The sequence below is a fragment of the Miniopterus natalensis genome, chromosome 18 (genome assembly GCF_054644295.1).
Source record: "Miniopterus natalensis isolate mMinNat1 chromosome 18, mMinNat1.hap1, whole genome shotgun sequence".
Lineage (NCBI taxonomy): Eukaryota > Metazoa > Chordata > Mammalia > Chiroptera > Miniopteridae > Miniopterus > Miniopterus natalensis.
Genome location: NC_142098.1, coordinates 39,038,528 through 39,053,226, shown reverse-complemented (window position 1 = coordinate 39,053,226; position 14,699 = coordinate 39,038,528). Strand labels below are relative to the sequence as shown.

At 60.0% G+C, this 14,699-nt stretch overlaps 2 protein-coding genes across 2 annotated transcripts; one reads left to right on the top strand and one right to left on the bottom strand.

Moving 5' to 3' along the window:
* The first annotated feature begins 133 nt into the window (after window positions 1-133).
* On the top strand, window positions 134-5,382 carry PNKP (polynucleotide kinase 3'-phosphatase). The gene is made up of 16 exons (XM_087826848.1): window positions 134-342; window positions 938-984; window positions 1,313-1,642; window positions 2,350-2,429; window positions 2,510-2,567; window positions 2,657-2,764; window positions 3,071-3,142; window positions 3,855-3,903; window positions 4,005-4,075; window positions 4,148-4,240; window positions 4,328-4,424; window positions 4,502-4,563; window positions 4,736-4,845; window positions 4,922-5,009; window positions 5,082-5,143; window positions 5,229-5,382. Exons 1-16 carry the CDS (start codon window positions 201-203, stop codon window positions 5,344-5,346), a joined length of 1,587 nt encoding a protein of 528 aa, XP_087682974.1. The 5' UTR covers window positions 134-200; the 3' UTR covers window positions 5,347-5,382.
* Window positions 5,383-5,573: 191 nt separating this feature from the next.
* PTOV1 (PTOV1 extended AT-hook containing adaptor protein) lies at window positions 5,574-14,171 on the bottom strand. The gene is made up of 13 exons (XM_087826849.1): window positions 13,971-14,171; window positions 11,265-11,402; window positions 11,046-11,128; window positions 10,902-10,959; window positions 10,708-10,815; window positions 8,997-9,152; window positions 8,418-8,504; window positions 8,244-8,317; window positions 8,110-8,167; window positions 7,745-7,849; window positions 6,136-6,333; window positions 5,967-6,035; window positions 5,574-5,707 (listed from the first exon to the last, which is right to left on the bottom strand). The coding sequence occupies exons 1-12, from the start codon at window positions 14,139-14,141 to the stop codon at window positions 6,024-6,026; spliced, it is 1,248 nt and encodes a 415-aa protein (XP_087682975.1). The 5' UTR covers window positions 14,142-14,171; the 3' UTR covers window positions 5,574-5,707; window positions 5,967-6,023.
* Window positions 14,172-14,699: the final 528 nt, after the last annotated feature.

The following is a 14,699-nucleotide window of genomic DNA, read 5'->3' as shown; positions in this document are numbered from 1 at the left end:
GGACCGACCCGGGCGTCGTCACCTCGGAAACGGTGCGAGCCCTAGGCAGGCGAGTGGGTGGGACTTCCCGAGCCTTCAGCGGTTGGAAGGAATTCCTGGTGGAGGGACAAGAGGAGGCGGGACTTCCTGTAGCAGCTGAAGGCGACCTGCCATCCAAACATTTACCTACTTTCCCTCAGGCTGGTGCCAGGAGAGCCGAGATGGAATCCAGGGGCCGCCTGTGGCTGGAGAGCCCCCCGGGGGGTGCACCCCCCATCTTCCTGCCCATGGACGGGAAAGCCCTGGTTTTGGGCCGCGGGCCCCTGACCCAGGTTACCGACCGGAAGTGCTCTAGACACCAAGGTGGGCAGGGGCGGGGCCTGAGCTGGAGAGGGTGTGGCCTGCTTCCGGAGCGGAACCGTCTTTGGGAAAGATGGACAGTCAATTCAGTAAAGCACATGCCAGCCACCAGGCGAAATTGTGTGGTGCAGCCAGTCCAGGCAGGAAGATAAAGGCTGTGTCTGACCTGGAACTAGCAGACTCCTGGGGGGGGGCGGAGCCTATCCCGAGATAGTTGTCACTGAGCAAAGAAGGATGCCCACAGACCACGGTGAAGGGTTGAGTCAGGCTACGACCCTTGTCACGAAGAGCCGACCCTATGGAGGAAAGTACATGTTGCTAAGCAGGGATGAGTGGTAACGGGCCAAGCCCCGACCGGGACCGAGCCACACCTCGGCAAAGAGAAGCCAGTTCTATACAGAAATATGCCCGCCCTGTCCCTAGGCGAAGACCAGCGTCACAGGCAATCCTACCAATCCCCTTTAGAAATGAACTGCCTCCTCCTCCTGAATGGGTGCTGTAGCGCCACCCTGCGGCCTGAAGCTGGCCGTGCTCCCCGGTAGTGAGGGAAGGAATCCCACTGGGATGCGTATCCTCACTCCACCCTCTCAACCCTCAGTGGAGCTGGTCGCGGACCCTGAGACCCGGACCGTGGCTGTGAAACAGGTACCGGTTCCTCAGCGAGGCCTGGAGGTGGGGTCGGGGAGGAGTCGCAGCCCCGCGGGGAACAGGCCCACTAGGAACATCTGGCTGGAGGGGAAGCGGGTGTGCCGAGCAGGCAGCCCCCGGCGTTGCCCGCCTCCGGGCCGTACCCTTCCACCGTTAATTGGAAAAGACCGCCTGTAACTTCCAACGCCCTGATTGGTGGTACACAGCGAAGAGGCAGGGCTTAGGGGTCTGATTGGCAGGTAGAGAAAAACTAGCCCCATCCAGTATTGCTTGGAGGTTGCCGCGGGGGTGGGGCCGGTCCCAGCTGTTCCCTGTTCCTGTGCAGCGGGGAGTTAACCCTTCAACTGCCGGGACCCAGGAGCTGAAGCCGGAGTCAGAGGGCTCTCTGGCGGTGGGGGACACGCTGTATTTGGTCAATGGCCTCTACCCGCTGACCCTGCGCTGGGAGGAGTCCCGCATGCCAGAATCCCAGCCAGACACTCCGCCCGGCACCCCTCCCGCGGCCCCAACCGAGGAGGAGCAGCAGGAGCAGGAGCAGGAGGAAGAGGAGGATGTTGAACGGCCGAAAAAGCGGATGCGGAAGTCGTCCCCTGGCTGGGAGAGCTTGGAGAAGCTGCTGGTGTTCACCGCACCTGGGGTGAAGCCCCGGGGTAAGGTGAGGGCCAAGCTGGGGCCTGAGAGCGCCGCCGCAGTATGGGGATGCAACCCCAGGTTTGCTGTGTGCCCCTGGGCATGTCACTCAACCTCTCTTAGCCTCCATTTTTCTGGGAAGTGGGCCTGATGATAAATTCAGGGCTTGTAAGCATTGGGGGAATCAGTGTTTGACCTCTCCTGCCTGGTCCACGGCAACCACCCTGCAACCATAGTAATGATCTGGATTGTTTTAGCAGGAGCTATTATAGTGCGGATTTCTTAGGTCAAGAGAGATTCGAGTTCAAATGCTGTTACACCATGTTCTCTGAGCCCCTTTTTTCTCACCAGCGAAATGGGGAATCTATGAAAACCACGTGGCACAGCCTGATGTGCAGTTAGCATCCAAACAAAACTTAGCTCCTGTCTTACTTGCATGGTTATTAGCCCCTTGGGGTGAGGCCAGGGTGGATAGGGTATGAACCCCATTGTACAGCTTGGAATACTGAGGGGTGTGGGAAGAATAGGAGACAGTAAAGGGAAGATTTCAGGCACTGCACTCAGGCATCAGGGATGCTTCCTCACTGTGCCTGTCTTTACATAAGATGTAGAAGTTTCCTGATCAGTTTCTCCATCTGTCAGGGAACCGTCATAGTCCCTCCCTCACAAGGTTGACGAGTACCAGCCTGTGAGAGGATCAGAGGTGTCACTGTTTGTTTTTTGTGACACCAGGTGGCCGGCTTTGATCTGGATGGGACCCTCATCACCACACGCTCTGGGAAGGTCTTCCCCACCAGCACCAGTGACTGGAGGTGATAAGAGGCAGAAGGGGGTGGTGAGTGAGGCTCCCTCTGGGCCCTAGGTCACCTTGCCACTTTCCTGCCCACTCTAGGATCTTGTACCTAGAGATTCCACAGAAGCTCCGGGAGCTGGACGCCGAGGGCTACAAGGTGTGTGTGCGCGGGTGTGAGGGTCCAGGCTGTAGGGTAGGCTGGGGCATGGTTAGGAAGGCACTGGGTGACACCCATCTGCTCCCCAGCTGGTCATCTTCACCAACCAGATGGGCATTGGGCGTGGGAAGCTGTCAGCAGAGGAGTTCAAGGCCAAGGTGGAGGCTGTGGTGGAAAAGCTGGGAGTCCCCTTTCAGGTACAGATGCAAGGGAGACTGAAGGAGGGCCTGGGAGGACAGAGACCCAGAGGGAGGTGGGATGGGGACTTGGGGAGAGGGAGGACCTAGAGGGAATAGGATAAAGGGGAACAGAGACCCCGAGAGGGGGAGCAGGTACTGGGTGTGGCTATGTGGACAGAAATCCATCGTAAGTGGCAAGTTTGGAGGCACTGGGAGCTCTCCTTTGATTGGTGAGGGATGGTGTAGCATCCCCAGGTCCTGCATATCCATGAAAGGCTTTGGATGCTCAAGGAGGAATGGTATCTGACCCCACCTGGTCCACAGGTGCTGGTGGCCACACATGCTGGCTTATACCGGAAGCCGATGATTGGCATGTGGGACCATCTGCGGGAGCAGGTGAGCCACAGCCTCGGGTCACTCTCCTTTTCCCTCTTGCAGCCCCCCCTTCCAGCCTCCACGCTGAGTAAGTCCCTGGCATCCCTCTCCTCTCATCTCCTCCCTTTGGCCTCACCTTCTCTGTTTTAGCTCTGTGGCCCCATGTTGGTGCGAGGCCAGTGATCTTTAACTGAAAACCAGGGTGGTAGAGATCAGTCACTGGCTCATTCGTCTGAAGTGTCACAGCTTGGCCCATGTGCCTGGGAGGGTGCAGGCTGTAAATACAGACTGATTTGTAAAACAGCGGGAGTCAGTGAGGCCAGATGAGCCAGGGCGGTCTGTCTGTCTGAGGTGCCACTGGAATCGAGCTAATGGTGGCGAGGGAGGGAAGCTTCCAGACTGGAGTCACAGCAAGTGCAAAATACTGAGCAGGTGTGTTTAGGGACAGTGAGTGAGGTGGCCTTTATGGGTGAGGGAGGGCGACTTCAGAGCCAGCAGGGGTCAGAGTGTGTGAGGCCACCTGGGCCAGACTCCACTTTTACCTCGGGCGAGGATTGTTCACAGAAGTGGGGACTGGCACCCTCTGGTGGCTGTGAGAGGAACAGGTGGTGAGTGAGACCTGCAAGGAGGACAGACAGTCCAGGGGAGACACTGATCAGGCCCATTACCGCTCTAGGGAAACAGATGTGGGAGCGGGTTCCCTAAGGCTTGTTTGTCCCCTTTCCCTCCCCAGGCCAATGAAGGCGTGCCCATCTCCATTGGGGACAGCATCTTCGTGGGAGGTAAGGGCCTGGGGGTGAGGGGAGTGTGGCTCCTTAGGGCTGATGGTTGGGCCGGGGACTGAGGTCCCTGAGGTTGCTGATGTGTCCTGTGTGTGTTCTAGACGCAGCTGGACGCCCAGCCAACTGGGCCCCAGGGCGAAAAAAGAAAGACTTCTCCTGCGCAGACCGCCTGGTGAGCCGCTGCGCCCCCCCCCCCCTCTGGAGCCCAGCCCCCACCCCACCTGACCCCCACCTTCATCCCCAGTTTGCCATCAACCTGGGCCTGCCCTTTGCCACACCAGAGGAGTTCTTCCTGAAGTGGCCGGTGGCCAGCTTCGAGCTCCCAACCTTTGACCCGGTGAGGCTCTGCGGCGTGAGTGGGGACGGGTGGGCGGTGTAGTGTGCGCGAGGGTAGGGTTCTCACTCTTCCTGTCCGCCCTCCCAGAGGACAGTTCCCCCTGCAGGGCCACTCTGTCTGCCTGAGTCCAGTTCCCTCTTGAGCTCCGACCCTGAGGTAGTCGTCGCCGTGGGATTTCCTGGGGGTGAGACACCGACCCCTGACCCCTAGGAGCTCTGTCAGCCCGGTGGCTCTTACTGACACTGCATCTCCACCCCGCAGCCGGGAAGTCCACCTTCCTCCAGGAGCATCTCGTGTCCGCAGGATATGTCCACGTGAATAGGGTAGGATTCTGGCCGCACCCGTGTCCGTCTGCAGTCAGTCCCCTCCCGTCACTGCTCAGTTCCCTGTGAGATCTGTTCCCCTTGCATCTCTCTGCTCTCCTTCAGGGTGTCCCCGTCCCCCCCCCCCCCCCAGCATACCTGTTGACCCCTGTGACCTGTTCCTGTGCTCCAGGACACTCTGGGGTCATGGCAGCGCTGTGTGACCACATGTGAGGCAGCTCTCAAGCAAAGGAAACGGGTCGTGATTGACAACACAAACCCGGACCCCCCGAGCAGGGCCAGGTACCGGGGTCCCATGGGAGGCCTCTGTAGGGTGGGCCCAGGACCCCTTACCAGCCTGGCCCTTCCCAACCCACAGGTACATCAAGTGTGCCCAAGATGCAGGTGTCCCCTGCCGCTGCTTCCTCTTCAGCGCCACCCTGGAGCAGGCGCGCCACAACAACCGGGTGAGCGCCTGTGCCCCGCCCCCTCTGCCCCCTGCCCCCCCCAGCCTAACCAGCCTGACCTCTGCCCCACAGTTCCGGGAGATGACCGACTCCTCTCATGCCCCTGTGTCGGACATGGTCATGTTTGGCTACAGGTAGGCACTGCCACAGGTAGGCTTGGCCAGGGTGGGCACGGGACTCAACTGGCCCTCCCCTTCCCTCACCATCCTCTGCCACCAGGAAGCAGTTCAAGGCGCCGACGCTGGCCGAAGGCTTCTCTGAGATCCTGGAGATCCCCTTCCAGCTGCACCTGGCGCCGCAGCTGGAGCGCCTGTACCGCCAGTTCTCCGAGGGCTGAGCCACTGCCTCCTGCCCCCCCCCCCCAATAAATGCTGTTTTTCTTTAAGCTTAGCTAGCAGTTTGCTGGGAAGAAGGGTGGGCCACCCAGCCGAGGGCAGGCCAGTCCCAGGAGGCCCGGGGCTCCTGGCACCGGCACTGCTGGGGGCTTCACCCAGTCAAGCACTCAGCCCACCTCAGGATTAACTACCTCTCAAGGCCATGGTTGTAGGCACTTAAGACAGTGGCTTGTGGGCTTTTAAAAGACTTTATTGGGGAAACATACATGGGTGGGAACTGTCCTCGGAGACATCTCAGGATGCTGTCCTCCATCTCACTGGGCAGTTGCAGTCTCCAGGGACCCCTGCTCAGAAGCATATGACCTGGGACAAGGGGACAGAAGGAGGGACTGGACTGGGGGGGCTCCCAGCAGCCCTGGGCCCCCTACTTGGCTGCCCAGACTCATGGGCTGCAGGGTTCTGGAGACTAGGAAAGGGCCTCTCCCTGCCCTGCCTGGATACCCTGTTCCCATCACCTGCTGGAGGGGTAGGTTGCCATGCCTCTCACTCACTCTCTGGTCTTATCAAAGCCAGGGTCACACTACTTTCCAAACCCCCAGTATGTTCAAGTCTAGCCACTCACCAGCCTCAGCAGGGGCCTCGTCTGTGACTCCTGGAGGACCCAGGCCTGGGGTGGCCACTATCCCCCCATCTGGGGGAAGAAGCCAGGGAAGGAGAGTCAGTGCAGAAGGGAGTGGGTAGTGGAAGGGCCGGAGGTGAGAAGGGCTCTGGGGGTCCTGCTCCTGCCTCACCCCTCGCTGCTGCTGCTCCTGCTCCAGGTTCCGCTGCAGGACCTGCTGCTGGTTGGCAATGACGCGCCGGATGCCATTGACGAAGTTGCTCTGGTCATGGGGGATGAGGCCGATGAAGATCTTCTTCTCCGAAGAGTAGAGGAGCATGAGCACGCGGATCTCACACGAGGCCTTGTAGGAAAAGTGCACGCAGCCGGCCTGGCAGGCGCGGGGCACGGTGTCACGGGCAGCCCTGGGCACAGACGCTCCTCCCCATTTCGATGGCCTCAAACCACACAGGCCAGCATCCCTCAGACAGCCTGTGCGAGCCAGGTGCGTCTAACTGCTCTGTCCTCACGGCCTTGTTATGACTCCCATTTGGGGACAGGAGCCCAGAGATGACTGTCCAAAGCCCAGCGGGTTCTGCACAGAAGAGCCCAGGACACTGCGGCACCAACACCAGAGGAGCAAGTACACAGAATGCCCTGGAAATGGGCCTGGGGCACAGCATGCAGCGTCAGGGTGACCAAACCATGCAGAGGCCACACTGGGAAAGATACCGGACACTAAAGCTCCGCCACCTCATGCACCCCCCTGAGGCTGGGAGGCTGTGGAGCCCACAGTACTAACTGCTCCCCTCTGCCCACCCAGACCAGTCAGGGACAAGGCTTTATGTAAGAAGGACCCTGACACAACAGCCACAGTGGACCATGTGTTCCCCATCCATTTCCCTGGCTCCTCCTTCTCCAAGGCTGGGAACCATCATCTCCATGTTTCAGGTCAGCCAACAAGGCTGAGAGCTTGAGGACTCACAGGCCCCCAGAGCTCAGAGGGACGGCGCTGGCCCTACGTGGCCCACCTCTGGGATAGTGGTGACAGGTCTCCAAGAGAAAGCCCTCGGGCACGCCCCCTTGCCGCACCTGAGCCAACAATCAGTAGTCTGACATAGACACACCAGTGAGATTTAAAGAAAAAGTGAGGTACTATGGACAGGTGTTACCCCTACGTAACAGACACCAAGAAAGTGGACCAGGACAGCCATGGTCTCAGAAGAGCTGCTGGAGACTGAGGCCGGCCCCACTGGAAGATCACTGCTGCTGGAAGTGGACACACCTCCCACTGGCCTGGCCAGGGGCCTTCAGGAGCCTCGGGTTTTCTACTGGGAAACCTGCAGTAACAATGGTGCTCTGTCCCCAGGGAGAGCAGGAGGAAGATGGCAGGTGAGGACCTGGGAGCACAGGGGCTGCTCAGTGATGTCACCCTGGCACTGAGTAAACCCAGACACAGCAGCAGGGGACAGGCCAGAGCTGGCCTTCAAAGCCCAAGTCCCTGCCCCAGCCCTTGTTGACACTGCCTGAGCCTCAGTTTTCCCATCTGTAAAATGGGGTCAGGACAGCTCAGAGCCCCAGGAAAGTTATGTGGACTAGGATCCAGTGTGTGTGCAGGCACACAGCAAAGGTGACATCGCCGTGGGCTACTGTCACCCCAGCCGGTTCTGCAGACAGCATCTCTCTGCTTAACCTCGTTTTCACTTAAACACCCAGGGATCTGCCTGTTTATACCCTGCTGGGCCTTTCCCTCTGCTCCCCTCCTCCCTGGCCATTTGGCGGCGAGGCCCAGCCCCACTCACAAAGCCATTGTCCATGATCCGGCATAAGCTCTTCAGCGTCTCCAGGTCCTTGGTGAAGTGGAACTGCACCAGGCGTGAGTTCCGGAACAATGGCACCAGGGTGGTCTGTGGGCAGCCGAGGGGCGGCTCCATGAGGCCTAGGAGCTGGAATAGGCCACAGCCCTGCTGCCCTGCCCCTCATCCCCACCAAGGCGGCTGGCACTGAGTCCAGACTGCCAAGCCCCACTGCTGGGCAGGCCAGCCTCCAGCCCTGGGGCCTTTCACAGGCTGCCCCCCCCCCCGAATGCCCGCCTCTTCCAGGTGGCAACTCAGGGGTCCCTTCTGGGGGAGGCTCCCTCGCCACCCCCAGGACCCCCTTCACTCACTAGCAGCTGCTGCGGGATGAGCTGCATGTACAGCTTCCTCGGCCACTGCTCAGTCCTCCTGTGGGCACCAGGGGACAAAGTCAGGAGATCAGGGCTCGCCAAGTCGCTTCCTCCACCCCTAGCCCGAAACTCACAGGATCTCCCCTTGGTTCACGTAGACATGTGACGGCAGCCATCTCTTGGACCGACTGTTGGGCTCAGGCCTGGGCTTTTGGGGAGAGGAAGAGGGGAGACATCAGGAGTGGGAAGTGCCTGGCGTCCGAGGGGGTGCACTGGTCCTGGAGTGACCCAGGCCACCCGAGGCTCACCTCCTGCCACTCCATGACTCCACTCCACGCCAGGAACTTGTTGTTGACAATCTGGACTGGGCCGGCAACACCACCGGGTCCCACTGCCTACAGGAGAGGATGGGGTGGGGACTGGTACCTCAGGCCCCACCCATCCCTCCCAAGCCTGCCCACCGCCTGCCCCCACAGACCTGCCTCAGCCTTTTTCTGGCTTCTCAGCCTCCAGTCTGTCCACAGCCCCAGAGGCTCCCCAGAGCTGGCCCTGCTCCTCACCTGCTCATAGACCTCCCATGGCTCCCAGGTGCCCCAGGACAAGTACCAACCCCTCAACCTGGGATACAGAGCCCATAGGGTCTGCCTATAAGAACTGGCAGCTATAAAATGTGTTACACAAACTGGGACACTTGGGAGAAGGGGATACATTGGTAAGATGCATGGCCTCCCAGCCCCACACCACTCTCCCCATGACAACTGTGCCCCCTGTCTGCCTGCCTCCCCACTCCACACACGTGTTCTTCCTCCTGGGAACCACCCCCAGTCGTCCTTCCTGACCTCCAAAGCCTCACTGGTACAGCCAGTGCCCGGGGCCCAGGGACACACCTGTTTGCGGGTGGTGATGACCTGCCGGATAGCATTGACGAAGCCACTCTGGTCGTAGGGGATGAGGCCCATGAAGATCTTCTTCTTGGACGAGTACAGGAGCATGAGCACGCGCACCTCACAGGGGGAGATGTGGGGGAAGAGCATGCAGCCCGCCTGGGGGGAGGCAGGGAGGTCAGGGACCCCAGAGCACAGCCGAGGGGGCCAAAAGCCCTTCCCTGGTCACACGAGCCTGCCTGTCATCGTGGGACAGAAATCCTCAAAGTCCACCCTATGGTCCCAAAGCGAGAAGTGTGAACCTGCACGCACCTCAGCTCCCGTGAACCTGAATCTGAGGTCAGGGCTGAGGCCTGGGACCCACACGTGGGTGTGTGGATCCAGAGGGCTCTGTCTCCCACCCCTATGCAAGCGCCCCCTGCAGAGCTGCCAAGGCAGCTGCCAGGAGGCCCGGCCCAGCTCTGCCTCCTCCTAGCTGAGACCTAAGGTAAGTTATGTTTCTAGACATGTTTCCCCACCTGAAAAATGAGATGCCAATGATGTACACACTAAATGCCACATAAATGCTACTCACACAAGATGCTAGTGCATCCTTGGAGGGACGTGGGAGAACATAAACCTGACAGATGTCCCCATCTAGGGTGTTGGACAAAGGGGCTGGCACTTTGGAGAACACCTTCCAGAACACTGCCCATGCTACTGCCTGACCTCCCTGGTCCCTGGCTCAAGCCCAGGGTCCCTAACCTGCCCCTGGCCTTCTCAGACCTATAAGAGTGGGCCACAGAGGGTGTCTTCCCTACAGGCTGGGGGCAAGGGAGAAAGCAAGCCCTTAGCAAAGAGTGCTGAGCAAAGGGGTGATTGGTCAGACAAGAGACTGCATACCAGTCACAGCCCCTGGTCTGCCCAGGTGCTGAGGGAAAGGGGATCCACCTGGACATCAGGGCGATGGCCCATTCCAAAGAGGAAGAGGGACTGACGGGGACCCCAGAGCCCAGTCCTCCGGACTTCCTGGGTTGAGGACTTGCTCCCACAGCATGTCCACACCTCCCTAGCACCTGCCTCCTTCCACAACCAAATTCCTGGGGGAGGGCACTGCTGAAACCCAGGCCCAGACCTTGGGCTATAGGGGCCAGGTCAAGTTTCACTTCCTGACATCCTGTGTCCAGATCCCAAACAGACAATCCCAGTAGCTCGTGTTTACTGAGCACTCCTTATGTACTCTAATCACTTGACACAGACTCCCTCCTCCCACTGGAATCGTTCTGTTACCCCACTTGTCAGATGAGAAAGCTGAGCCCCAGCAAAGACCAGTCCCTCCTCCTGACTAGCTCTTTCCCCTGACCACCCACTTACTAGGTCCCTGCCACCTGCTGGATCCCAGGAGGACTAGGTTGGTCCCTCCACTCACTCATATCCCCGGTAGCCAGCTCTTGGCTTGACTAGACCTGGGAGCCTGAGGACCTAGGAGTCTGAGGCAGGTGGAGCCTTCACTCCACTCCACTGAGAATTTCTGAGACCTGAATACAGATAGGCCTGAGACCCCACAGGAGAGCACAACTCCCCCAGCCCCTAGGAGAGCTCACCTGGAGCCCCGGCCTTGAATTGTCCCAGCAGAGCTGTCATCTGCTGCACTGTCACCAAAGTGCCTGGAGGGGCCCCTGCCCTGCCCTCAGCCGCCCACCCCCCCCACCCCCCCGGCTGCCGCCCCACTCACGAAGCCATTGCCCATGACGCGGCAGAGCCCCTTGAGGGAGTCACAATCTCTGTTGGTGAAGTGGAACTGCGCCAGCTGGGAGTTGCGGAACAGGGGGCCCAGGGTGGTCTGGGGGCAACAAAGGGACAACTGGGTCACTGCTGGGGGTGGGGGTGCTCTAGGGGGCAAGCTGGGAGGGCTGGGGCGGGTCTCACCAGCAGCTGCTGCGGGATCAGCTGCATGATCAGCTTCTGCGGCCACTGGTCAGTCTCCCTGTGGGAGGAGAGGGTCAGGGAAGGCCTCGGACCCCTAGCTGCCTGCCTGCCAACCTGCCCGCCCGCCCACCTGTGGGCACTCACAGGTTCTCTCCCTGGTTCACGTAGGCCTGGCAGGGGAGGGTCCGCTTCAGCTTTGCGTTGGAGTCAGAATAGGGTCTGCGCTTCTGTGGCGGGAGCGAGAATCTCAGTGATAGCTCAGGTGCCCAGGCCTGCCCCCCACCTGAAGAGGCAGACAGGAACTGCTGGGACACCCCCAGCCCTAACAGGGACTCACATGGGGCCCTGACAAGGACCGCTCACCTCCTGCCACTCGAGGACGCCGCTCCAGGCAAGTAGCTTGTTGCTGAGCCGGTGCTCGCCTACCGCCAGGCCCCCAAGGGCAAGACCAGGTGAAGAGGGCCCAATGGGACCCAGGGCCCCGAAGACCCGAGCACCTTGCTGTGGAAGAGGAGGGGACAGCCTGGGCCAACTACAAGGGCAGGCTGTCGCCCACATACCCCAGAGGGGCCATCCCAATGTTCAGATGCAAACTTCCTGCTCAGGAACACCCAAGAACACGTCCAAACCTCTTGTCCCAGGGTTCAAGGGCCTGCCTGGCTGATCCTATCCTTTCCATCCCCCCACAGCCCACTTTAATATCAGCCCATGCAAGGTCCCTAGAAGCCACCAGCCCGCTTCCCCCTCTAGCCTTTGCTCTAGCTGAGCTCTCGGCCTGGAATACCATCCCACCCCAGCCCCCCTCAGGAGGAGCCACCCACTCACCCTCGCAGCCTGATCAAGACTTGGCCCCTCTATTAAGACCCAACTTAGAAGCCAGCTCTCTGGGGCTCAGGGTCTCCCTGAAGCCACCGCAATGCACAAGCCAGCCTGGGCTGTGTCTATCTATCTGGCACGCTGGTTTGCTCCGTCCCACCCAGGGCCAAAGCCCTTCCTTCCAAGGCTGGTCATGACTGTCAAGAGAAAGTGCAAACTCTCCCCTCTGGCTCCTGCCAGCCTCTCTAGGTGGCTGCCGGCCCTCCCTCCCTCCCTCCCGCACTCCAGGTTGCAGCCATGTCAGGCTGACCCCAGGGAGGCGGGGGCGTGGAGACCAGAAGCACACACAGTACAGAACCATCCAGGGAGGTGGGGAGATGTGTGGAGGAGGCAGTGACAACACCTGGAGGGGTCTCAACCACAACATCTCAAGAACATTTGCAGAACACCAGAATATTCTAGCAATAAAGCCAAGAAAAGCTACACATTCTACGCAGAGAGGACCCTCCCAGCCACCTTTTTTAAAAACCAAAAACATCTCAGAGCAAATACGTGAAGGGTTCGGAACAGCCTGGCAGCAGGGGTCCAATGAAAAAGCTCACTACTAAGTGTCTCCAAGCACCAAAACAAGTAAGTCAATAAAATCCTATCGGTTGGTTGCTACTTTCATCTTATTGGCATTTCCAACTTTCCTATAAAGTACACAGATGTCTTCTGTGCTAGAGTAATGATAGGCAGGGAAAGTTTTATTTTGGAGGGGAGCTTAAAAAAGGAAAAAACACCTGAGCAAGCATGCTCTCCATCGGGGCAGGTGGTTCTGGGATCTGGGCAATGGCAGGAGATGAGGGAGGAAGCCTGAGCACAGAACAGGGTGTGTGTGTTCAAGGCTAGAGTGTGTCTGAGATGGAGAATGGGTATTGAAGCCCTCCGTCTGCCGGCACCACAGCTGGGACACAGGACTCAGGGAAAACGTAGTGAAAGCACCCAGCTGAACAAACCTGAGGACCCAGTGGGTCAGCGCGAGCTCTAAGAACAGGTGTTTCAAGTCTGTTTATCTAGGAGGGCAGGATGACGGCAGGACTTAAAAGAGGTTTTGGACTGGAGTGTAAAGACCTGGGATGCCTGCCTAAACCCAGGAATACCTCCAACAGCAGAATGGGCAGGTCAAGGGCTAGGCCTAAGGGCAATCCTAAAGGAAATTTCCTATCCGGGCAAGTGTTTGCGCAACTCAGCTGCGCCTCATACCTCTGATTTGCCGTTTGCTGCACGGGAAAGCCTATCTAGATCTTGAACGGGTGAAAGCCTCAATGAGGAGGATGTTTAAGGCTCCAGGAAGTGCCTTTGAACAGGTAGATGTGAATGCTGATGAAAGAGGAAGGCAGCGGAGGAAAGGGGAATGTTTAAGTTCGGGGAGGTGTTCACGAGTCTGGGTGTGTAAAACTGGAGGAAACCTAGTTAAGGTTTGTGTGCAGCAGCCACAGCTCCGAGCCCTGCACAACGCTGGGGCAGTGCAGTTACGGAGCGAGCTGGAGAGCCAGCCTCGGGTAAAACGCACATCTGGGCAAGCGTGTGCACGATTCGGCTGTGCGTGAAACGTCGGGACGTGCAGCTTTACCGCTCAGGACAAGCTTTCTTAAGATTTTGGAAAATACGTGCGTGTTTTAAGGCCGGGGAAAGCATGTGTAGCTTCATGTACCTGCAAAGCTATATGTTTGGGTTTAAGTTCTGGGCTTGTTACTGTGCGTGAGGGCATCCCACACCTGAGCGCACAAGCAAATCCTGGGCGCACACTCCACGGGCGCCGTGCACAACGCCCCCGGGCGCAACACCTGGGCGCTCCGGGGCAAGACGCAGCCCCTCTCGCCGCCGGCCCCCAGACCCCTCCTTCATGTCCACATTTCCAGCCCGGAGAGAGACCAACTTGCCAATTGGAAACACAAGCACGCACACTGGCCACCGTCCGTCGGCCTGCCAGACCCCCACCCCGCGTTTAAATCCAGCCGCGGAGTCAGCGGTAATTTGAGCCCTCCCCGCCCCCGTACCCGTACCCCACCCCCGCCACCCCGGCCCGAACGCGTAACAAAGGGGAGAGCCCGGCGCGTACCATCGAGGGGTTCCACAGGGGAACCCGGCCCCTGGAGGACCACCCTTCGGGGCCACTCCGGAGACCCAGAGTGGAAGGGGTAGCGGACAAAGACCGGAGCCCGGGGGGCGGGGCCGTGGAAGGCTCTGGAAAAAGGGCGGGGGGCTTACCATGGGAGGGGCCGAGCGGGCCCGGATCCGCGGCGGCTGCGGGCCCCGGGGGCTGGCAGGCCAGGAGCGCGAGCGGGCGGCGCGCACCGTGAGGGGCCGCGGGGGGCGGCCGCGACCCCCGAGGGGGCCCCCAGCGCCGGAGCGGTGCGGAGCGCGGCGCGGACGGACCATGGCGGGCGCGGGCCGAGCAGACTACGGGGTGGTACCGGCCGCGCAGGGGGCTGCGGGCTCCACCGACTGAGGGGCGCGGGCGCGCGGCTCAGGGGGAGACCGGACGGGCTGTACCAAGCGCGGGGGACGCACCGCCGAAGAGGGGTCGTCGCGGCCGAACCACTGGGGCGAGCGGGGGAGCGCGGCACATACCAAGAGCGTCCAAGAGGGGCGTGGCCGGGGTGTACCAACGCAGGGCTCGGGGCGTAGGAAACAGAGGGTGTGTGGGGCGGGGAATACGGCAATAGGAAGACACATTGGGCCGCTCGAGCCAGGGCGGGAGGAACTGAGTGAACGTGCGAGAAACAACTTAAGAGCACCGTGCGGAGCAGGCTCTACCACAGGCTGGAGGGAGGCTGTCGATGAACGTGGAGGGCGATACCAAGTTGGCTTCGAGCAGGGGGGGATCCGGAAGATTTTGCCGAGTCCCCTACCCTCGGAGCCTGAGGACTACAAGAGCTTTCAGGGAAAGTGGGAGGAAAGAATAATGGGCCTGGGGGCGAGGGAACCTACTCACGG